The sequence below is a fragment of the Mesoplodon densirostris genome, chromosome 9 (genome assembly GCF_025265405.1).
Source record: "Mesoplodon densirostris isolate mMesDen1 chromosome 9, mMesDen1 primary haplotype, whole genome shotgun sequence".
In the NCBI taxonomy this organism is placed as follows: domain Eukaryota; kingdom Metazoa; phylum Chordata; class Mammalia; order Artiodactyla; family Ziphiidae; genus Mesoplodon; species Mesoplodon densirostris.
Window position 1 is genome coordinate 33,524,716 of NC_082669.1, and position 22,968 is coordinate 33,547,683.

General features: G+C 36.8%; 1 protein-coding gene across 1 annotated transcript in view; it reads right to left on the reverse strand.

Annotated features, from left to right (window-relative positions):
- SEMA3E (semaphorin 3E) overlaps positions 1-22,172 on the reverse strand; it is a 271,091-nt gene extending 248,919 nt beyond the window's left edge. The window contains exon 1 of the mRNA XM_060108350.1: positions 22,058-22,172. Within this exon, the coding sequence (XP_059964333.1) occupies positions 22,058-22,172 (115 nt within the window). The remainder of the gene's footprint in view (positions 1-22,057) is intronic.
- Between the last annotated feature and the right edge of the window lie 796 nt (positions 22,173-22,968).

Below are 22,968 nucleotides of genomic sequence, written 5' to 3' on the forward strand. Positions count from 1 at the left end.
ACTTCTAAGGATGCAGCATCTTTTAAAGCATTTAAAATATAAAATAATATTCTTATGTAAAGGCAGGGAAACAAGAATTCAAGAAATATGGTTGAATTTCTGAGAGAATTACCAAGTCTGTGGAAGTGAGGATTATTTTCTCCATCCTTCAGTCTTTCTTGCTGTTACTAAGACAGAGGAGTTGCTGTGCTTGCTCTGGAAAGACCCACGTGATTAGTTAACAACTATACCTGTCACAAGTTGTCACTTCACTCTATACTTTCTAATGCATAAGCCAAGAGAAAAAGGAGGATAAGATAACAATTATATAGGTAAGTCTAGCTGCTCACGTTCCTCCAAAGTCCTACAATCCAGGAGACAAACAGCCAGATAGATTTTATTCCCTATTCAGCACTGTGGACAGCCAGCCAGAAGCTGTTTTCCTGTTCAAATACAACAGATGCTATGTTTCTTCCTTGTAAAGAAAGAATTTCACCACATGTAGTATAGAGAACATTGGAATGGCACAGTCGGTTATGCGGAGTGACACCTGAACATAATTTATTTGTCTGTGGAAAAAAACACCTTGCTTAGTCATGTCTAGGAGCAAAAATGTTTTCTTCCCAAATAAATGTGTTGCCAATTGTCAGTCAAGAGAGGACAGGTTAGGTTGCAATAAAAAAACAACACCGGTTTTCTCAGGGTACATGCCCAGTAGTGGGATTGCTGGATTGTATGGTAGTTCTATTTTTAGTTTTTTGAGGAACCTCCATACTGTTCTCCATAGTGGCTGTATCAATTTACATTCCCACCAACAGGGCAAGAGGGTTCCCTTTTCTCCACACCCTCTCCAGCATTTATTGTTTGTAGATTTTTTGATGATGGCCATTCTGACTGGTGTGAGGTGATACCTCATTGTAGTTTTTATTTGCATTTCTCTAATGATTAGTGATGTTGAACATTCTTTCATGTGTTTATTGGCAATCTGTATATCTTCTTTGGAGAAATGTCTATTTAGGTCTTCTGCCTAGTTTTGATTGGGTTGTTTGTGATTTTGATATTGAGCTGCATGAGTTGCTTGTAAATTTTGGAGATTAATCCTAGTCATATACCACAATGCTCACTGTAGCTCTATTTACAATAGCCAGGACATGGAAACAAACTAAGTGTCCATTGACAGATGAATGGATAATGAAGATGTGGCACATATATACAATGGAATATTACTCAGCCATAAAAAGAAATGAAATTGAGTTATTTGTAGTGAGGTGGATGGACCTACAGTCTGTCATACAGAGTGAAGTAAGTCAGAAAGAGAAAAACAAATACCATAGGCTAACACATATATATGGAACCTAAAAAAAAAAAAAAAGCTTCTGAAGAATCTAGGGGCAGGACAGGAATAAAGAGTCAGACGTAGAGAATGGACTTGAGGACACGGGGAGGGGGAAGGGTAAGCTGGGACGAAGTGAGAGTGGCATGGACTTATATACACTGACAAATGTAAAATAGATAGCTAGTGGGAAGCAGCCGCATAGCACAGGGAGATCAGTTCGGTGCTTTGTGACCACCTAGAGGGGTGGGATAGGGAGGGTGTGGGTGACGCAAGAGGGAGGAGATATGTATATGTATAACTGATTCACTTTGTTATACAGCAGAAACTAACACACCATTGTAAAGCAATTATACTCCAATAAAGATGCTAAAAACAAAACAAAACAAAAAAACCAAAACCCCAGAAATCTCAGTGACTTCAAAGAACAGATGTTTATTTCTAGCTCAGTTTATGTAACCAAGGCAAGTCTTCAATTGGGACCCTGCTTATCAAGTAAGTCTGGGACTCAGGGTACCAGAGCCTCCATCTTGGCAAGTGCATTTGTGACTGCTGAGGCTGGAAAAGGAAACATTACAAATCACACTCTTGGTCTTAATTTCGAAAGTTTTTGCACGGAAGTGGCATTTGTCAATTCTGACCTCATTTAACTGACCAAATCAAGTCACAAAGCCATGTTAACCTCCAAGGGGAGGTAGGGAGGTGCAATTCTATCATGCATACAATGAAAAATTCAAAGATTAATAAACTGTTCAAATGATTCTTTACAAAACATAAATGTCTAAGTAACTTCCTATCATTCTTAAGTAGAGGATTTTATGTGGTTGAATCAAATGCATACTTACTGAATACATGTATGAATGTATGTATTGAATATATCTATGAATAGAACAAAGCACTATATTCCCTGCAGAAGATACAAATGAATACAATACAGCCCGTACTCTGACATGTTTAGACAAGACCACCATTGTCACCATCTTCATCACAGCTAATAACAGGAGCTAATATCAATTGAGCACTTTCTCTGTGTCCAGCACTGTTCTCAGGGTTTCTGTGACACCCATATATCGTATCTCTCTACAAGTAACCTGAAATTACTACCATTGTTACCCTTAATTTGAGATTTGATGCCTCCAAACAGTTCTAAAATGTGAATACATTGTTTATAAAGTTTACATTATGGATAGCATTTAATTCACATAAGGTTGTTTTTAAACCCCCTACTTAGCAGATAGCATGGCATTGAGGGATGTGGAGAGAGAATAAAACAATGATGATAAGAAAAATGTAGGGAAAATATAAGAGCTTAGACTATGGCTCAGAGAAAAAAACAGGCTCAGATGGGCTCTACTATGATGTGGGCAGCCGTGAGTGAACTTGGAGGTTCCTTGAAGCTGGCAGGAGAAGAAGCCTGTTTCTATTTTTAAAGAAAGGCACTTTATAGGTGAAAATGACATGAAACTTCTAAGGTCATATAAAGAATAACTTAATAATGCCACACTTTATAGACCTCCAACATTGTTTTTAACACTGAAGGACAGAGGTTTGTACACATACACCCACACCTTCCCACCTAAAGGCAGATTAGAGCAACTATAAAACAATTCTATTGTAAGTGAACCACATGACACTAGAGAAAATGGTCTTAAATGGAAGCAGCATGGGGGGGTTACCTTAGATATAATAAAAAACTGCTAAGCTTTGCTCAGTACTAAGGGCTTGCTATGGAATCTCTCTCTCCAGAGGGTTTTATTTATTAAATGGAATTTTTTCATCAGACAAGGTTTTAAACAATCCTGCCTAAAGTTAGTAAAATGGATTAGCTTGATTTAAAAAAGGAAAAATAAGTCCTCAGTAAGTACCTATGCTGTCGTTGGTTAAACGTATGCCCTTGAAGAAATAAGACCATGAACTAGTGAATTTGTTGGGGTCCTTTTCCAACGACTTGTGATTTCAATCATTAGGTTCAGCTGGGGGAAAATAGCTGCTGTTAATTATGTGAGTCTATTTTCTTAAGCTTTTGGCAAATGGGAGTATACATACTGCAAAAACATTTCCAACTACGGCAGCAATTGTGACACACAATATAGACATATCTGGATTATTACAAAACTTGATGTAAGTAGCAAGGGCAATTGTCGTTCGTGTTATGACCTCTTTTACATAAGAAAACATCTGTTTTTGCATTTCCTAATATTTGTACAAGCACATTCTAGATCAAATAGAAACACCATACATCTCATGTTGGACATAACTAGTTCTAAGATGGGACATTTTGCCAGAATAGGAAAAGAAACTATATTTGAATTTTTATTCTATAAAAACCACAATTTGTCACACTTCTATATCTTCTAACAGAAAGAAAGAAAGTATCTGGTAAAATGGCACCAGTTTACTTACTCAATGGTATTCCCTGTTCTTTTTCAAAAGTCGAGCTTTCTCCTGAAAAGCCACAACTCCCACATCACTTTTGCCTTTGCATCAGCCTGAAATGCTCTCCTCTTCATTCTTTGTTTCCTGAAGTCCTACCTGTCCTTCAAGGCCCAGATGAGATCTGAGATCCCAGCTCTGTCAAGAAACATTCTTCAAAAATTCCAATTCACACTCTTTACGTTTTTCATCTTAAACATTATTTTGGTTAAAATTCCAAAATATATGTTAAGAATATTTTAAATAGGAAATACAAAGTGTAAAATATATTTTAGCATAATTTAAAATATTTTAGAGTCAATAAATTCCTTTTCATCATTAAAATATTTTTATATTTGTTATGTTTTATGTTCCTATATAATCTTCACTTTGCAGTGGTATTTATTGAATATATATAATCCTCCTTTGAGAATGACCAATTTCCATTTCATATATGAGGGCCAATAAATGCCCTTAGGAGGTTAACCATAAAGGGATGAAACTAACTGCAGCAAATATTTTTCCATAACTGTGTCATAGAATATAAAGAGCTTCCATTTCCTTTACCAGAGTTTATAATTTGGATACATTGGTAACTAAGTGATTTTATGAAAGAGGAAATTATAAATCACTGTTTGATGGGTTTCTTAAAAGGTCACTTCATGTAGTTGATCTTATCCAACAAAGACGATGATCTGGAATTCATACATAGTAAGGTAGCCCCTAAAAATATTCTTCCACAACAAGAAAAAAATAACACCAACTTAAAATTGATTAAGTTTATGGATACCATATTTGTGAATAAATTTGGAGTTATCTGGGAACAGGCTATTTATGGCCCTCCTAGGGTAGAGAAAGGTTCCTTTGTGCCATTGAAGTTTAGCTTTTCCCACATGTTTCTTGGGTAGAACGAGCACCAGAAAAGACAGGTTGACCAGAACACAACACAGTCATCCATATATTTAATAAGTTCTTACTATTTTCTAGATACTGTGATATGTGTTTGTGACATAGTGATGAATAAAATACTGTCCCTACTCCTAACGAGTTTATCCTAGTAAACTTAATAGATTAATAGACAATTGGAATACAGTAAATAATTGTCGTAAAGTAGGCATGGAGTACAGTGGAGGTTAAAGGATGACTGGAAAAGCCTACCATGTCTAAATTGAGTCCTAAAAATGAGCAGACATTAAGAGTAAGCAGCACAGGAAGGGAGAATGGAGACAAAAGGAAAAGACATTCTAGGAAGAAGCAATATACAAAGGTCCAGAGCAAGAAGAAGCTTGACAGGTGGCCATAAAATCATGGAGCTCGGTATCACTGAAGATTGGAACTCAAAAAAGATGCAAAGCAAAAAGAAGGGGAAAAGTAAACAGGGTTCACATCGCAAAAAGCCTAGTGTACCATGCCAAGAGGAGTGTGTTTTCTCTAAACATCCATATCTATTCTTCCATTAAATATTTATTGGGGGGAGTTGAAATGAGTAAGATTTGCATTTTTAATGATCACTCTACTTGTAGCATGAAGAGTAGGTTGGACTGACAATAAGATATCAGTCAGGAGGCCACTGTAATAAAGCAGATGGACCATAAAAACATTAGTGGGACCAGGCATATAAATTGATTGAATATATAGTGTTCTTTGAACTCGATGACCACCTGACTCAACGCTATTCTTAGAGTCATTCTTCCTCTACATTCAAAATTACAAAAAAGTGTAAACAGGTCATAAACTAATATAGTGATATAGGAAAAGAGCATTTGATAAAGTTAATCCTATAATAAGAAAAGAACACGTAAGTTTGGTTAAAATATATATATATATATATATATATAGGTTTTTTAAAATTTAATTTTAATGATACTTAGTTTTAACATATAAAGTCTTCTGCAGAATTATTTTTCTAGAGCTTACCATTTGACTTACAAGGAGTTAATGAAAAAAAATTATTCTGAAAAATCATATGCCTCGTTTTTCAAATCACAGGACATTCTACAAATACCCAGAGAGACTGGCAAATCTACAAAATGACAGCAAATTAAAGTTACAAAATTAAGCAATCACAGCTATGATGGTATTTTAATTCTGCCATTCTGTTGTGGTGACCATTCCAGATTCTTTTTAAATAAAAATTGTTAAGACATTTAAAAGTCTCCTGTTTATTTTAGCAGTGAAGAAAGACTATTTTATTTTTTCATATTAAAGAATTTCAAATGAACCTTTCATTTACTATAATTATACAAATTATTTTATATTTATAAAGAAAATCAGCAATTACATTTATTGGTCTACACCATCCTTGAAAGCCAAAACATACATTTTATAAATTCTAATTTAAAAATTGTCTTTTATGTGCATTACACTTCTTCCAAATACTGACATTTTAGAACGAGCCCATTAAATGTGTATTTAAATTTTTTTAAATACTTGAAAAGAATTTCTACAACGAATGCAAGTTTCATCTTTCCTAACTAGCTAGTTTCCTAAAGACAATAAATGTGGAGACGGATGTTAAGAAAATTAAGTGAGAACACACAACAGCAGAAATAGTCTGAAATTAGGAATGTTTCACTCCAGAGCTCATGTCCTTGTCCAGGGCACCACATGCTGTTACTCTGCTTCTGATCCACATTCTACACTGGAGAGGGTAGGAGAGAGTTTTCCTTAACTTCAACAAATAAACCACACGTGTGAAGTAAAGGAAAGAGCTGGCTTAGAGTCTATGTGAAAAATCCTTGGAAAAACTGACAGTCATTTCAACATAAACCAAAAGGCTGGCATATTTGTCAAATAAGCTGCTGTCAACTCAGGTGGCTTTCATAAATAAAGTCACCAGTTAGCAGCACCACAATTCTGTGAACAAGTCGGGGATCCCTTGAGTGTTGATTGTGGTGCTCGATTTTAAGGGGGAAACTAACAAAGAGGAGCCTGATCAGAATGCTGATATCGGTCAGAACGATCATGGCATGAAGAATATTCACCCATGACCAAAGGGCATGAGAACTATCTTTGGAGGTCTGTTATGACTTATGACCTTATGGCATTAGAGGAAAAAACCAAGGCTAAAACATGGGAGATACCGTAAGTCAGATTAGGGATTAGATATGTAAACACTTTCTCCTCATCAGAACAGTCAAAAATGGAACAGACCTTCTTATCAGGCAGTAATTTCCCTTTCCATGAGGATGTACAAATTCAAATGAAAAAACGTGTCTGACCACCTGTCTGGATGCCACAGATACAATTAAGTCACTAAAATTCTGACCTTCAATAAAATTCTCTGATTTGGGTAAAATTCCACAAGATTTCCTAAACTCCAGTCTTTTTCTAATTATTGATTTGGGGGGGAAGGAACATGGAATAAGATATATAAAATGCTAAGTGCTAAATACACGTCTTAATTGAGTAAGTAGAGTTATTGGGTTTTCTGCGTTCCAGCAAGGATTCCTCCCTCCCTCCCTTTTCCTTCCTCCTTTCCTTCCCTCATTTTCTCACTCCCCTCCCTCTTGCTCCACTCTTGCTTTCTTGTGCTCTCTTCTGCTCTTTCCCTCTCTCTTTCTTTGCCTTTCTATCACTGTTCTACATGCATTCAAAGGTTCATTCATTTAATCCTTATCAAAGACAATCAATGACATAGGCGCTACTTATCATCCACCTCTTCCAGTCAGAACACGTTAAGTAACTTTTCCAGGATCACGTGAATAAATTAGTTTCTGCTGCATTTGTTTTCTAAATGGTGCTTAAAAGTGGAAAAACTAACAATGTGCAAAATGAATCATTTTCAGCAGCCAGGTATAAAAGAGTCACATCCAGATGAGGAAAACATTTTGGAAAAACATTATTTGCCAATTTTTTAAAAGTTCAGCAGAAGGAAAGATTAGCGAATTAAATGAAATAATAAAGTTAGGAATGGACCCACCCAAAATTATTTAGATGCCAAAGTAAGCCAATCCCAGCTGTTATTCTTTACTCTGGCTGCCATCCTCAGCAAGAGCGGTATGGGGGAGTGTGGGCAACCGGCTGCAGCAGCAGCTGGGCTTATTTGTTAAGAGGAAAAAAATCTTCAGTGAAGACAAAGGGAAATTTCAGTGGCTAGCAGTGTGAATGGAAACTTGGAGCCTAGCTGGGGGAGCCTCAGAAGTGAAATGCAGCAGTGCTGTCAGCAACCAAATTACAGTATTGCACAAACCATTCACGGGGAGAGTGTTCCCTACTGTACTGCTTTTGCTGGCAAGTGTTTTATTCCATCAAGAGCAAAACTTACCAATGACAAATTTTGTATATATTTTCTCATATTCCCAGTATTCTGGACATTCAAAAATTAAGCAATATCAATGTCTGTTCTAACTACATAGTGGGTATAAATTAGCAGACTAAAAAGGACAAATGTCATTTCCAATCTAAAAAAAAAATTGCTGTCACATAGTTCACTAATATAGAAATGTAAATGCATAGTAAACATAATCACATATTCCAAAGCATAATTGCATATAATAAAATCCTAGTATTCTATTTATTTTACATCTCCTGAGACCTATATTATAATAGGCATCTAATGTGTGTCTAAGTGATTACTGCTTGATTTGCATGTAGACTGTCTCATTAGTATCAATTTTCTAATTTTATTTTTCATTTTTATTCTTGTTCAATTTTACTGAAGCCTTAGAGACTTCCAATTTTTTCTCCAGATATGAAAAACTCTTCTACAATCCTAAAATATGTCAGGCTTCAGTTTGGGAATACACATTTTGGAGCAAGTAAAAAACATTTGGCAAAAAAATCTGTCAAAAGCAGTGCCCAGTACATAACTTTTGTCTTATTTCTGAGAATTATCACGACAAAGATACAATTATAGTATTTTAATTATAAGTATAATTGACTTAACTGTAATATTTTTCTTCTTTCTATGGTTATCTAAATATTATTGCAAGGGAATTTTGCTTTGGGGAATTACTAGGAAGTCAAAATATATTAAGGTGTTGAAGTTAAACATATTAACTTCCCATAACTGGTATAATATAGTAATAAAATTGATATTTTTGGGTGGCTCATAATATCCATTCCAGTATTTCAAAGTCCTATCTTTTCTTTTCCTTCATTCTGGATGAACAAAAAGGGAGTATTCTGTGTTCCTTTACTAATGGGAAGGTGCAAGTATACGGGTAGTTAAACATGCTAACAACTAAAATTCTAACATTTGACTTTGAAAAAAATATTTTTTTCTTTTTAATTTAAATTTTAAACATGGGGTGGTATGACTATTCTAAGAATACACCATATGGTTAACTCAAGTTTATGCACACCCTTAAAGTGCCAGCAAGCTCAATATTCTAGTACACATTCTAAGCAATTGTAAAGTATCTGTCAGATATCATTCATCTGACCTGAAATATGTGTAGCATTTATGCATTGTGATAATGTCAAAGTTGAAATTTCTTTTGCATTTCCTTTTTTTTTACTTTGCTTTTGATAAGGAAAAATTAGCTATATCAGTTTCATCAATAATGATAGAGCTATTTCAATTTTTATTTTCCATTACTTTTCCTAATGTTTTCTTTACAAAACATATATTTTTGCCTTGCTCAAAACAATCAATATGATCTTATTTTCTACACATTTATTTTGACAACTGGATTTAGTTTCTAAAAATAAAATAATCAAGCACCTCCCATTTCCATATATATTTTCTCCTTAGAGTAGTAAGGGGAAGTGATAAATGTGTGCTTTCTCCTGAATTAACTTTACTTATAACATTTCTGTTTATGTCCATTAACTTCCTCTTTTATGTTAGGTGTATCATATCTGATGGATTCATACGGTGCTAAAAACAAAACAAAAAAAATCAAGGATACAACATTTCAAAATATATTGTCAATTTTTATAAGGCTTATACATAATAAAATCTTAGGTAAATTTTTCATTGGTTCTTTCCCAATTAACCTGGTTTGGAAAATACCTTACATAAACTAACCATAATTATAAAACTGGTAACTATTGCTTATTCTTCTCACAATATCATTACCTACAGCTACGCTTTTAAATGATAAATTCACAAAACAAAAAGGCAGCATAGTCAAATTATTCGTAAAACAACCTTCTCACAGGGATAAACTGATAAAAACAAAAAGCATTCTTGCTTTTGGTCATTTAGGGCATTCCTTAAAAACAAAGGTGTAGGATAAGTTGCTACGTTTTCAAAGCCCTCCCTTTGCTTTCTGCTTTGTCACTGACTTCATGCATTAGTTGTCTCTCTTCATCGTTCATCACTCTAGACATGAATGAAATGCTACATTGGACACTGGAAGATCACAGCAGGGGCAAATGGGAAGAAAAGGTGATTGAAATGGGACATTGATCATGTAATGGCCCAGATGAACTCAAACCACTCTCTGCAAAAGCTTCACACTATCTTTCAATAAAATATGGATATTTTCTGAAAAACTTTAAAGCCGTTCTGGATTTCTCTTCATAGCTTTTGTAACAAAACCTGAAGCCAAACTAGGGCCTAACATTTTGGAGCAGGGGCAGAGGAGAAGTATTCCCATTCTTTTTCCTGATTTCTGAATGCTCCCCCAAGCTCCAACAGCTCATTTTCTGTCATCTTTTTTAGGAATCTAATTATATGTGGCATCAGACAAAAGAATTAAGATTGGTAATACTAATGTGAATAGACATAATGAAATTCTTTACATTAAGTGAAATAGGTAAGGTAAATTTATTAAGTACCTTAAATTTGTTAGATTCTAAGGATTCAAACAATAAAATGCAATATACTTGCCTTCAAAGCTTTCAAAATCTACTAATGAATTTGCATTAATCATATATTAGTCATACAAAGAAAATGACAATTCCTTAAAGTCATATAGAAATGAGGCCAACAACACGAGTAAAGAACATTCATGATTCTATCAGTAGTAAAGCTATGAATACAATGGAATTCAGTTAATTAGATATTCAAGGCTAACTGCATTTCTAGGAGGATACAGTGCATTATATGCAGAAGGGATGGCAGTGGAAGGATGGCAGACATGGTGGCAAGACAGCCTAAGACACATAGACAGTTTGCTTATTGCTTCTTACCCAGTCTCCTCCTATTCATCTCCAAGGCTGAGCTCTGTTTTTTTTTTTTTTCATTCCCAACTCTATGTTTCCATAGCACTTTGTTCTAACCTTTAGTATGTATAAAAAACATCCTGCTTTATCATGACTTGTCTCTTTTTACAACTAGACCTTAAGCTTCTTGGAGAACGGGTTTGGGTAGAGGCACTGTGTGTGTGTGTGTATTTTAATAAACTTATTTTAGAATAGTTTTAGATTTACAGAAAGTTGTGAAGCTTTTGTGAAGAAAGTTTCCATACACCCAAGCCCAGTTTCCTCTATTATTAATAGTTTACATTAGTGTGGTACATTTGTCACAGTTAATGAACCAATACTGGTACATTATTATTAACTAAAACCCATACTTTGTTCAGATTTCTTTAGTTTTTACCTAATATTCTTGTGCTGTTCCAGGATACCACCCAGGATACCACATTTCATTTAGAAAACTGTGTTTTTTATTCTAAAATTTCTAGCATGATGCTCAGTATCTAATACATTGAAGAAGGTCAACAAATAGTCATGGAATAAGTGAATGATTGAATGAATAAATATTAAAAAGATATAGAAACTTCTGTATCCCTTACGGGAAAGGTTAGGATGTGTAACTGAGGAATGAAGTGCACCTAACTTCATTAGTCCAAGAAAACTTCCCATTGAGAGATAAAGGACACCTGGAATCTTACAAAATGCTTTTCCACAATCCATCAACATTAAATGTTTTCTTATCTGAACTCAATGATAGCACCACGTGTCACAATTTACACCATGAAAAATCATTAAAAACAAATTTAATTTATATGTTAAAGTATTATCAGTAACTATATATACTATATATATTTTATCTAATAGAAAAAATAATAGGTAGAGAATGGTATAATAGTTAGATATTTATGAATTTAAATATATGTATGAAGACCAAGGCTGTAATTTGGAAATTTAAATAAATGACACCTTAGCCTGGATAATGGATCTGAAGGGAGGAAAAAAATGAAAACATTAATATGAAAGTGAGGCTCCTTTGTAGCATCATCCCAAACACTTAGTCCAGTGTTTCTCATGCTTGAATGTGCATTGAGAATCCCCTGCAGGGCTTGTTAAAACACAGATTCCTGAGCCCCAGAATTACTGGCTTAGTAAGCCTAATTCAGTAGCTCATAGGGGATGCTGATGCTGCCAGTCCAGGACACTTTGTACAGCACTGGCTTCATCCCAGCTCAGTCTCCTCTCTGCCCCTATTCTGGAAGAAGAGCAGAAGAAAATCACAAGTAGCATCATCTCCTCTGCAGTGAAATTCAACTAAGGCTCTCTTAGGTTAATTATTCAGCATTAGCTCTACCTCTTAAAGAAATAAGCCTTTATTTTGTCATTTTGACCATAACATGGAAGCCAAAAACAACAAGAAAAAGTTTTCTTTCTTTTTTTTTTTTTTTTTCAGTAGATACTAAACACCCAGCCTTGAGGAATGATCTGATTAAGTCACTTTATTCTGTCCACAAGGGTCTCACCAAAAAACTACTGCTTGCCCTCAAGGATCCTAAAATATAGTTAAAGACAAGTACATAACTTAGAGAATATTATAAGCCATTATTATACAATATCTTACATCTCCACGGAACATTTCCATTTTCTACAACAATCACGAGATAGAAATGAGTCTCTGTGTACTTATGAGGAAAGTAAGCCTCAGAAGTTCAATGATTTAGCAAGAATAACAGACATCCAATAGGATAAGCTGTAGATTCAAATCTAGGATTTTTAAACTGTGAATCCATACATACTTTCCACTAGAACATGCTGTCTTCTAATAAAATGTTCAAAGTGTTCTGGAGAAACTAGACACGCTGGGAGGTCTGGTGAGGAGAAGAAAAGAGTCCTACACCTAGAATTGGAAACGATCTCTGAAACCAAATGGACCATAATACATTTTTGACTCAGGATTAGGAAAAAAGTAATCAGCAGGAGTGAATAGCTATGTGCAAGGCTGTCAGCACATTTCCTCTTCAGCTTTAGTTCCACAGTGTATCTCGAGCTTTGAATTTAAAGCTCTCCTCGGTTCCCATCATTTGCTGAGAGGAAACTGGTCAGGAGGGGAAAGGTCATTGTCCCCAGCTGACCTTATTTTCTCCCTATTTTTTTCCCATTTTCATTGCTGTTGTTCTTTTCTGGTTCTGGAGTTAATCCAGCCACCTACAATCACCACTGAGATGTATCCTTAGGGATGCTACTCTTTTGCTCTATCCTGTAAACAAAACCCCCTGTCTATTCTGGTTTCAATGAGTTAAAAATCATAACTCAGAGAGCACAAAGCAAAGCTACATGGAAAGAGATACGTTTATATAAATTATATTCTTACACTTAACACAAGTTTAGCCACAAAGGGGACAGGCTGGCAGGCCCTGCTCTGTCCTGCTCAGGACCCTAATTCTCCCTTCCCAGTCCCCACAGTGCCATGGTGCTGGGAACATCAGCCTCCCACTGGAAACACAGGCTAGACAAACAGGACAAGTTGTCCAAGTGGCTATTTCTTTAAGCTATTTCTTTAATATTTCATTATTTCTTAAGTCATGAATTTCAACAAAGTTTGAATGCCTAATGAGTGCAGTTAAATTTCTTTTAAATTCAAAAGTCATGTCTTCTATTCATTGAATGAGACAACAAAAGAAATACTCAGGTAAACTGAGGACCAATAAATAGATAGCACTCACTTAAAATGTTTTAATTTCATTTTGGCTTAAGGTAGGGAAGAAATCAAAATATCTCTTTGGAAAGAAGCAAGGTGGAGACCCAAAGAGGTGGGGTGGTGGTGACACACCATGGAGAAGTTAAAGAAAGAAGTGAGAAGAGAAGAAGAGGAAGGCGTTGTGGTGATCATCCAGGAATGACGAGAGCACCAACAACTAGTTTCTTTTGTTTGTTTTTTTTTCAAAAGAAGACTGATTATAGATGAGAGAATATGGCTGAACTGTCAGGAGGGTGTCTGGAGACCCCAGCTGCTTCACACAATGCAATGCTGAGGGGAAGGAAGGTGAATAGGCAGAGAAAGCCCCAGCCTTCCTCTTCATGTATGTTTTACCAAAGGAGCCATAAATAGTTGTTCATGATTCCTTAGTTTCCTTGGTACTCCTCACCCCATCCCTGGAATCAGACATTTCTTTAAAAAACACTGCTCTAAATCATTCTGTTTTATTCATATACCCAGTCAATGAGCATTGATTGAACACCTACTAAGGGTAAGGAACCATGCTGTGCAGCAGATACCTTACCTGTGTGTGGGTCCAGGGGAAGGCAGAATGGAAAGCTTTCTTTCAAAGCAAACAATGCATGTTGGGCTGATTGCTTACAGGACACTGTTTGGTTTAACTTTTGACAATGTGATCTGGTCTTAGTAATATCTGTTCTATTGTGCCTTACAAAGCCAGGCCTACAATTATCTTTGTTAGTAACTTTTATTTTATGGCTTTGGTCTCTTGTCTCCAAGGTGCCATCAGATAAAGTTCCAACTTTCCTTAAATTATCAACAAAATAATCTTACAGTAACTTACAAGCATGAGAGATACCAACTTCTAGGCATCTGCTCCAATAAGAGCTGGATTTCATTTTTAAAAAAACCTTTGCTTTCAAGTAAAAAAACTGATGACTAAAGATTTTCCCTTATTTTAAGTTGTTAAGTTAATAATTAACTCACGATTGTTTTTAGAATAAAAAAGGGAACCAGAGTAGGCTAATTCTCCCTGAACCTCTTCTGATTCATTGAGTAATTTATGAAAAGCTTCTTAAGGCTAAAGTATTTACCACACTAATTCGCATTATCTCATGTAATTCTTTCAGGGTGTTGCAAGTTATATATTACCCCATTTTAAAGATGAGAAAATTCATACTCAGAAAATAAGTAACTTGCTCATGGCGTACAGCCGGAAGCAACATTCAGATTATGTAGGCCTCAACCGAAGTCTAGAGCTTTTAGGCTATTGATATTAGAATGTGAGAGTGTTTTGTAAAACTTGAGCCTAAACTACTTTTCTACATGCACTGTGCGAAGGCTATGAGCTAAGTCCTTGAGCAGAAAGCAGTGATGACTAAAGACAGAAGTAGAAATACGTTTCTAAGCCCCAGAAATCAGGCAAGTCATGAATTTCTCTTTTCCTTTTCCACACTAGTTATAGAGTCAAGGTTACCAGGACAATGGGGCCTTATGGTGGGAATATCCTGAACTAGGTATTAGACCCAAGGCAGGCTGAAAACTTCTTGAGTAATCAATTGCTTTGGCCACCACCAGGGCAACAGGAGATCAAGTTATCAATTCCACAGACATTTCTGTTCTTGAAATCATCACATTCTTTGACAGAAAATGTTCTCCAATATCAGAGATTGCAACACTTGGTTCAAATGGTGTATTAACATATCCTTTTCCTTCACAGTTCAGAAAATCCAGCTGATAAAATATCTAGTCTTGTCATTATCATCCTTATCATGAGTACAAAGAATAATGTTTAAGCCCAAGAAATAACTAATGACATTGATAGTTTCCCTTATGCTTCAAATGTTATTTAAAACCATACCATGAAAAAATTCTTTATTAAAATAATCATCATCCTTTGTACAATGTATATAATATTCCAAAGTGTCAGATGTTGTACTAAAGACTATGAACAGCAACTGGCCCTGTCTATTGAAACAAAGAGAATAACTGAAATTTTTACTTTGCACCTTTTGGGAAAATGTTGTAAGCGGTATAATTTCAGTTTTCTTTTCTTTTAAATTCTCTGAGACTGAACTTACCAGAACACTTATATACCGTGGTGGCTATGTATGAAGGGGCATGCTTGCATGCAAAGTGTCATTTCTGGATTCCTGTAGACTAAATTCCTCTACTAAACCACAGAAGAGTCTTAGACACAAGTTAAAGGAGTAAATCTTCACACGCTCTCCCACTCAGAACTCCCCAGGATGTTTCCAGTAGACATCGTTGATGAAAGAAAACTGACTCAGCAGATCGTTAACAATAATTTTCACCAGCAATGACCAATTTGATGTTTGGTGCTTTATTATGTGGTCGTAGAACTGGGGCCACCAAGTGATCTCATACCAGACAGAAAGATAGGCGGTCTCTGTGAAATACCCTCGTTAAATGAAAAATTTGACACGGCAGCAAAATAATACAGCAGCATAAATTTTTGCAAGAATATTCCATTGTGACAACATGACTGTTGCATGTATTTTTTAGTCAAGAACAAGTACTGGTTCTATATTATGGATAGAACACAGTCCTCACAAAACTTTTTTTTTTTTTTTTTTTTTTTTTTTAATTTATTTCTTTATTTTTGGCTGTGTTGGGTCTTCGTTTCTGTGCGAGGGCCCCCTCCAGCTGCGGCAAGCGGGGGCCACTCCCCATCGCGGTGCACGGGCCTCCCACTATCGCGGCCTCCCGCCGCAGAGCACAGGCTCCAGACGCACAGGCTCAGCAGTTGTGACCCACGGGCCCAGTTGCTCCGCGGCATGTGGGATCCTCCCGGACCAGGGCTCGAACCCGTGTCCCCTGCATCGGCAGGCAGATCCTCAACCACTGCACCACCAGGGAAGCCCCCCTCACAAAACTTTTAAGAAATGATTTTATGTGACTAAATTATTTTTTGGTCCAAAATTGCCCCAGTTCATTTTTTGCTTTTCCTAACTCTGACCTTCCCTCACCCTATTTCTATACTAAAGATAACTGTGTTCTCACTGTCATACTCAACATACAGATAAGAACCAAATAATTCAGGCTTCCGTGGTGGTGTAGTAGTTAAGAATCCGCCTCCCAATGCAGGAGACACAGGTTCGAGCCCTGGTCTGGGAAGATTCCACATGCCACGGAGCAACTAAGCCCATGCGCCACAACTACTGAGCCTACGCTCTAGAGCCAGCGAGCCACAACTACTGAGCCCATGTGCCACAACTACTGAAGCCCACGCACCTAGAGCCTGTGCTCCCAACAAGAGAAGCTGCCACAATGAGAAGCCTGTGCGCCACAACGAAGAGTAGTCCCCGCTCGCCGCAACTAGACAAAGCCTCCACTCGCCGCAACCAGAGAAAAGCCCGCGTGCAGCAATGAAGACCCAATGCAGCCAAAAATAAAATAAATAAAATAAATACATTTATTTAAAAAAACACACCAAATAATTCATAGAACCATTCAGAAGCTTTTGTGTCTCCAGATGCATTTCTGTGATGCACGAGCAATATTTCTATGTAGCAGATATAAAAATACAAAAAATAGTGTTATCTAAAATCCTTACGTAGACTTCCTCTATAAAAAGTATATTCTGTGTAAACTAAACTCCACAAAACATATTGTAATTCCTTTCATGTTACCCAGTGGCTTTTTATTTTTTTTAAATATAAACTGTTTCTTAATAAATCCACCACTTAATTCTCACTGACTCCCCCTCATGGAGATCTGGGCAGTAAAGTTTGTGTTTACCCCTGGGTCTTATCTAACTACTTTCTTTATGAATCATGCCTTATGACCAGTTTTTATTTATTAACCACACAGGGATGTGTGACTAATGTCACTACTGATAATACCTAGTTACTGGCTGAGAAACCCAAGCTATGAGCTGGTTCACAAAAAACTGGCTCAGTCACTGCCTTTATAACATTGGCCCTGGATAGAAAATAAATACCACAGCCTCCAGGATGATCATTCAAAACTTATTTATCACTACGCTCTTCTAGAATTCTATCTCAATTTTTTTAATGCAAACTGAAAAAAATTCTAAAATGTGTGGTGAAAAGTACATGTAACAAACAGATATATACACCCTTCTATTGCAAAAATATTGGCCATGAATCTTGGAAAATGCACAGGTGATGTAATTATCTTCTAAATTATTATAACTAGAGGTCAAAGGTATGGAAATGGGATTTGGAGTGAATGCAATCAGGATAAATCACACGTTTTATGCAAATTAAGACCAAGTTTTGCTGTTGTCTATACTAGCATCATTCTAGGACTTATTTATTTATTTATTTATTTATTTATTTTCATTTTTTTGTGGTACACGGGCCTCTCACTGTGTGGCCTCTCCCAGTGTGGAGCACAGGCTCCAGACGCGCAGGCTCAGCGGCCATGGCTCACGGGATCCCACAGCCGCTCCACGGCATGTGGGATCTTCCCGGACCGTGGAACGAACCCATGTCCCCTGCATCAGCAGGCGGACTCTCAACCACTGCACCACCAGGGAAGCCTTCTAGGACTTATTGATATCCAAACTCAAGCCATTTCCCAAGAGTTTTTTGTCTTTAGGACATGATTCCATCTAACCTTCTCATTTTCTATCAGTCTTCAGGAAACATTAATAAGATAATTTTTAGGTTATAAAGTGCTTTTACAGTATTATTGTTCCATTTTGATCCTCTCAAAAACCCAGTGAGATATACAGGGAAAATACCAGTACTACCCCTATTTTCAAATTAAGGAAACTGAGGCACAGATAATTACCATTAGTATAAGTGGAAGAATTAGAGCTGGAGTAGAGACCTCTGACTTCAAATCTGAGCTCTCTGAACTATGACAAATCTGTATTTAATTGGTTACCATATTCAAATACAGACAGACTAATTATTAACACTTGCTATCCCACATTCCATATGTATGGATATGTATTCAATGCTCAAATCTACATTTATAATATCAACATATTTTAGCAATGATCTTCTGCCATATTCATGTCTTTATTTAGCTATCTTTTCATCAAACATCCTGGGAGAACATCCTCTGCTTATCAGCAGGCATTCATTCTCCTTGGCTTTTGCAATTGTGAAGTTCCTCATTGGGTCTTTGAACACCTACCCTATCTGGAACCTCCCTCGATTGAATTTCTGGGGCTTTCCACATGCATTGGGATTCCTTCTTTGACATGGGCTTTGCTCATTTGTTTTTTTCTTCTTTGAGCTCCATTATCAAGAAGGCTATTTTTGCCTTCCCTGTAACCTCATTAATGCAGGATGGTGAAAGACAAGGAGAGAACAGACATCAACAGAGGGAAGTGGCTGAATCCACCAGGACACTTCTCCCTCTATTCTCTCTTTCCTTCATTTCTGTCATGAGGAGCACAGCTATTTTTCAAAGAAATCCTTGTAGTAGAATATTATCAATTTGTATGAATTATACCCAAACTACCCTCTTTAGGGTATTGGCTATAAAGTTGGCTATAAATTCTTAACTGTTCATAAATTTTAACATTCTTGTCTGATATAGTTAATCTTGACACAAATCTTGACTGAAAATTCTTATAGGGCAGGGCAGAATCTTGCCATTTTTATCTTTGTATGTTTTTATTTGTTAACCCAATGTATCTTGTACCTATAAAATGCATTAAAAGATATGCATTGCCTCAACAAGAGCAAATATTTCATCTTTTTAGCTACAAGGCTTGTCTTAAGTTAGCATATTTGCTTAATATTGGGGTGGAGTGGATATTCCACAAGAAGAGGGAGGAATTCAATATTACCCCACTGTGGGTGGAGAGAAGTGAGGAGTAAGCTCGAAGATGCTCCATATCTGATCCCAACTTTCTACCTTTTTTCTCTCCCTCTCTGACTTTTCTCTCTTTTGGTCCTAATGGTCTTCTCCTCTCAAGCTGTGTTTAAGAACACGCCACTTCCAGAGTTAGAGAAGGATGGAGGAGAGAGAAAAAGGGCAATTCCTGGGCATTTTTTTTCTGAACATATTTTTATATAATGTAACTCAAGCTTTGTAAACATATGACACTGAAACTTTCTCCTTCTCTTTGGGAAGTGACACGAGGTTTGTGTTCTCCAACACCATCCTGATAATGGAAGATATAAGAAAGATGCTTGTCCTTCTCCAATATGGCATGGACCACTGCTATGAAATGAATCCCTGGATGAATCCAGTAGGCTACCTCAGGGAGCCTACTGGCTTTCTCCACTGGGGGTCAGGCAGCAGTGCAGAGGTGCTAGATTACTTATAAGTAGTGTCTCATTTTTAAGGACCATGCACTCCTTTATAATACTAATCACCTAATTTACTCACTACTAAAATTGTACCATTTTGGATATCATTTAAGATAGCAGAAGAGTATACTCTCAAAATATTCTGCCCCCAGTTTTCGGACACCACTAAAATGTCCATTGAGTCTCTAGTGTAGAAAGGTAAATGTGCTGTTCATACTGTATCGAAGGGATGGAATATCCCTGCTCAGGCAGTCCTGTGCTTCTCTTTCACTGAGTCACCTGCGGCACAGGAGGCATTTGTTGCTTCAGGTTGCATCTGCGCTGTGATCTCTTAGCTGACTTTGCTAACGAAACTGCGCAAGTGGGAACATTCTATTTTCAGGTAACTCTATACTGTCTGCATAAGAGCACAATATTGCACATTTTCAGCTAGTGCCCTTAAATCAAAAGGTTAAGAAAAGCCAAAAGGAAATCTTACAGGAGTTTTCTGTCTAGTGTACCCATAGCTTCTAGCAGTGGTCCTCCCACACCACTTAACAGGACTCATAAAATCAATTAGCTATTCTTTTGACTAAGAGAGATGTGGTGAAGATAAGGCGGATGGCAACATTATGCATTAGAGTTTTGGTATGCACTGACTAAATCAGAAGCTCTCCAATGAAATATTAAAATGAGGTATCTTTGGAAACATACTGATATTGAGCTATCAAAAAACAAGTATCCTAGTAATGAGGTATAAAAGGTTGATACCATACATAGCAGAATGGCAGCTTGCCCAAACTGACAGCTTATCCGCTTGTCTACATAAGAAAAAGAATCCATTATTATGTTTTTTTTTCTGACATCCTTATGTGTTCATATTCCATCACATCAAATTTTTACATTTAGATATATTTGATCTTAACTTAGGAATATGTATTTTGATACATACCATGATACATCTTCCCAAATCAAATGAATTATACTAATTCTAGGCACTATATTTTAAATACTTTACAAATTCAGTGTCAATGTGTTTCTTAAATTTATGTTATCTACTGGGGAGTACTATAGGAAATCTATTTAAACTAAGAAAATACCCATAGATTATAGCTGTTCTAAAAATGAGAAACTTCTATAGTCCAATCTACTGATGATTGTCAATTAAAAAAAAAAACTGTGTCATAACTTTGAGCCCTCCCTTTTTGTTTCTCCTTCTGGTAAAGATTACACTCATATTTTTAAAATAGAGACTTATTTCTACAGTGGGGACAATTTAAAAACTTACACAATTGAAAAATGTCTTTTATGTAATTCTCACTATTCCATCTATTATCTGTCTCAATGGTTAATGATAATAAATACTTCTTTCCTGAAAATGTATTCCAAGTTACTTTTAAGTCAGCAAAGTCACTTTCTTAGAGTGTGGGTTTTGTTTGTTGTTTGTTTACAGGAAGAGTCATCAAACCTATTCATGACTGGCTTTTACTGGTCCTGATGCAAAAGCTATCTTTTAATCATTTATGACTAAATGCTGCTTTACAAGACATAGTTGCAGAATAAAATATTTAAGCGCTCTCTGATAGATGGATCTTCAGTTAAGCAATATGAATTTACATTAAAAAGAATAGATGCTAGTAAATAGTATCTAACACTTTAATCAGTATAACTCAGTTCACAAGGATTGCTAACATTTTTTTGCCACACATTAAAAAATTTTCTAATAATCAATTCAACTAGAAAGCTAATTTATAACAGTTGTTAGTCATTTTAATTACATGGAGATGACTTTGTTATCATGGACAAGGAATCATTTTGATTCTCAGGAGTTTTCTTTTTTCCTCCTCTCATCCCCATTATGGACACCACAAAACAGAAAACCAGTTGCACCTCTATTTTTACAGTCCTTCCCTGACATACTTGCTTCCCAAAATGCATACATTGGTATTTAAATGCCCTTTGCTAACTTGGTGGATTCAGCCCCTCAAGGCTCTTTACTACCTGCTTCCTACCCTCTTCTGTTATGTCTGCTGGTGAGTGAACTTATTACAAAACCTAATATTTACAAGACAAAAACAACATCTCTAAAGTTAGGCTGTTATTTTACACTATTTTCAGCTGTGGTTAAGTATGACCTATTCATTAGAGGTACTCAGAAGCTTGGGTCGGTGTTGCAATCATTTTTTTCAGGTGTATGTTAAGGGTCTCAAAGACCAAAGATCAATGTGAAATAAATGACTTTAATTCTTTTCTCATTTTTTTTTAACAAAAGGATCTGAAAAGGTGACCTACCTTTATGTGACAGGCGTAAGCGGGGGTGCGGGGTGTCAGCTGTGTGACCTCCTGTCCAGAGCTCCAGCAAGTAGCCCCACAGGAGCCAGGTGATGAGGTACCCGGCAGATGCCATGCTGCCTGCCTGCCGTCAGCGATCCTCACTTTCAGGCAGGGTGAGTTTTACTTAGGACTCCCCTCCAGGGGCAGCGTGCGAGAGAGGCTTTGTCAGAAATCGAACGCGTTGTCATCAGAAAGCACAGTTCCAAAGTGCCATTTGTCAGGCTGTATTTGGATACTTAAAACCTGCCTTTCCCCAGGACAGTTGTTTATAAGCCGGGAGCAAGAGGACATTCCAAGGAATGAGTCTTCAGAGCCATGTCCTGTCTAGAGCTCTCTTCAGTCACTATGCCGGTGGATTCAGGAAGAAACTGTATTTTTTTTTTTTTTTTTTTTTTTTTAGTCACTTCTGCAAGCGGTTCATTCAGAAAAAACAACCACCCCAGCACACCCACTGCCTTCCCCCGTGGAGCTCCTGTTCTCTTCTGGCTCGTTCTAGCCTCTCAGAAGTCAGCCTCTTGCACTGACTTGCCAAACAGCTAGTTTTAATTCACCTTTCACCTTGCTAATTAAAAACAAGAAGTGCCATTCCCTCTAGGAGTTGCAGGATACACCCAGCAGGGATGCCGCTCTGTCAGCGAGCTGTGTTTTCGGGGAAAGTTCAGGCAGGGTTGAGCCGCGTACTTGCTGTTTCTAGGAAGTGTTTCTGGTCCACGTGCCCTCGCCCCACCCGCCCTCCCAGTATTGTTGGCCCCGCGTCACTCAGCGACAGCAGAGAAGTTCGCATTTGGATGGGAAAGGGGAATCAGGAGGGAGAATGATACATCATAGGCTGCTTACTTAAGAGTAAGTATAACAGGAGAGGATGGAGT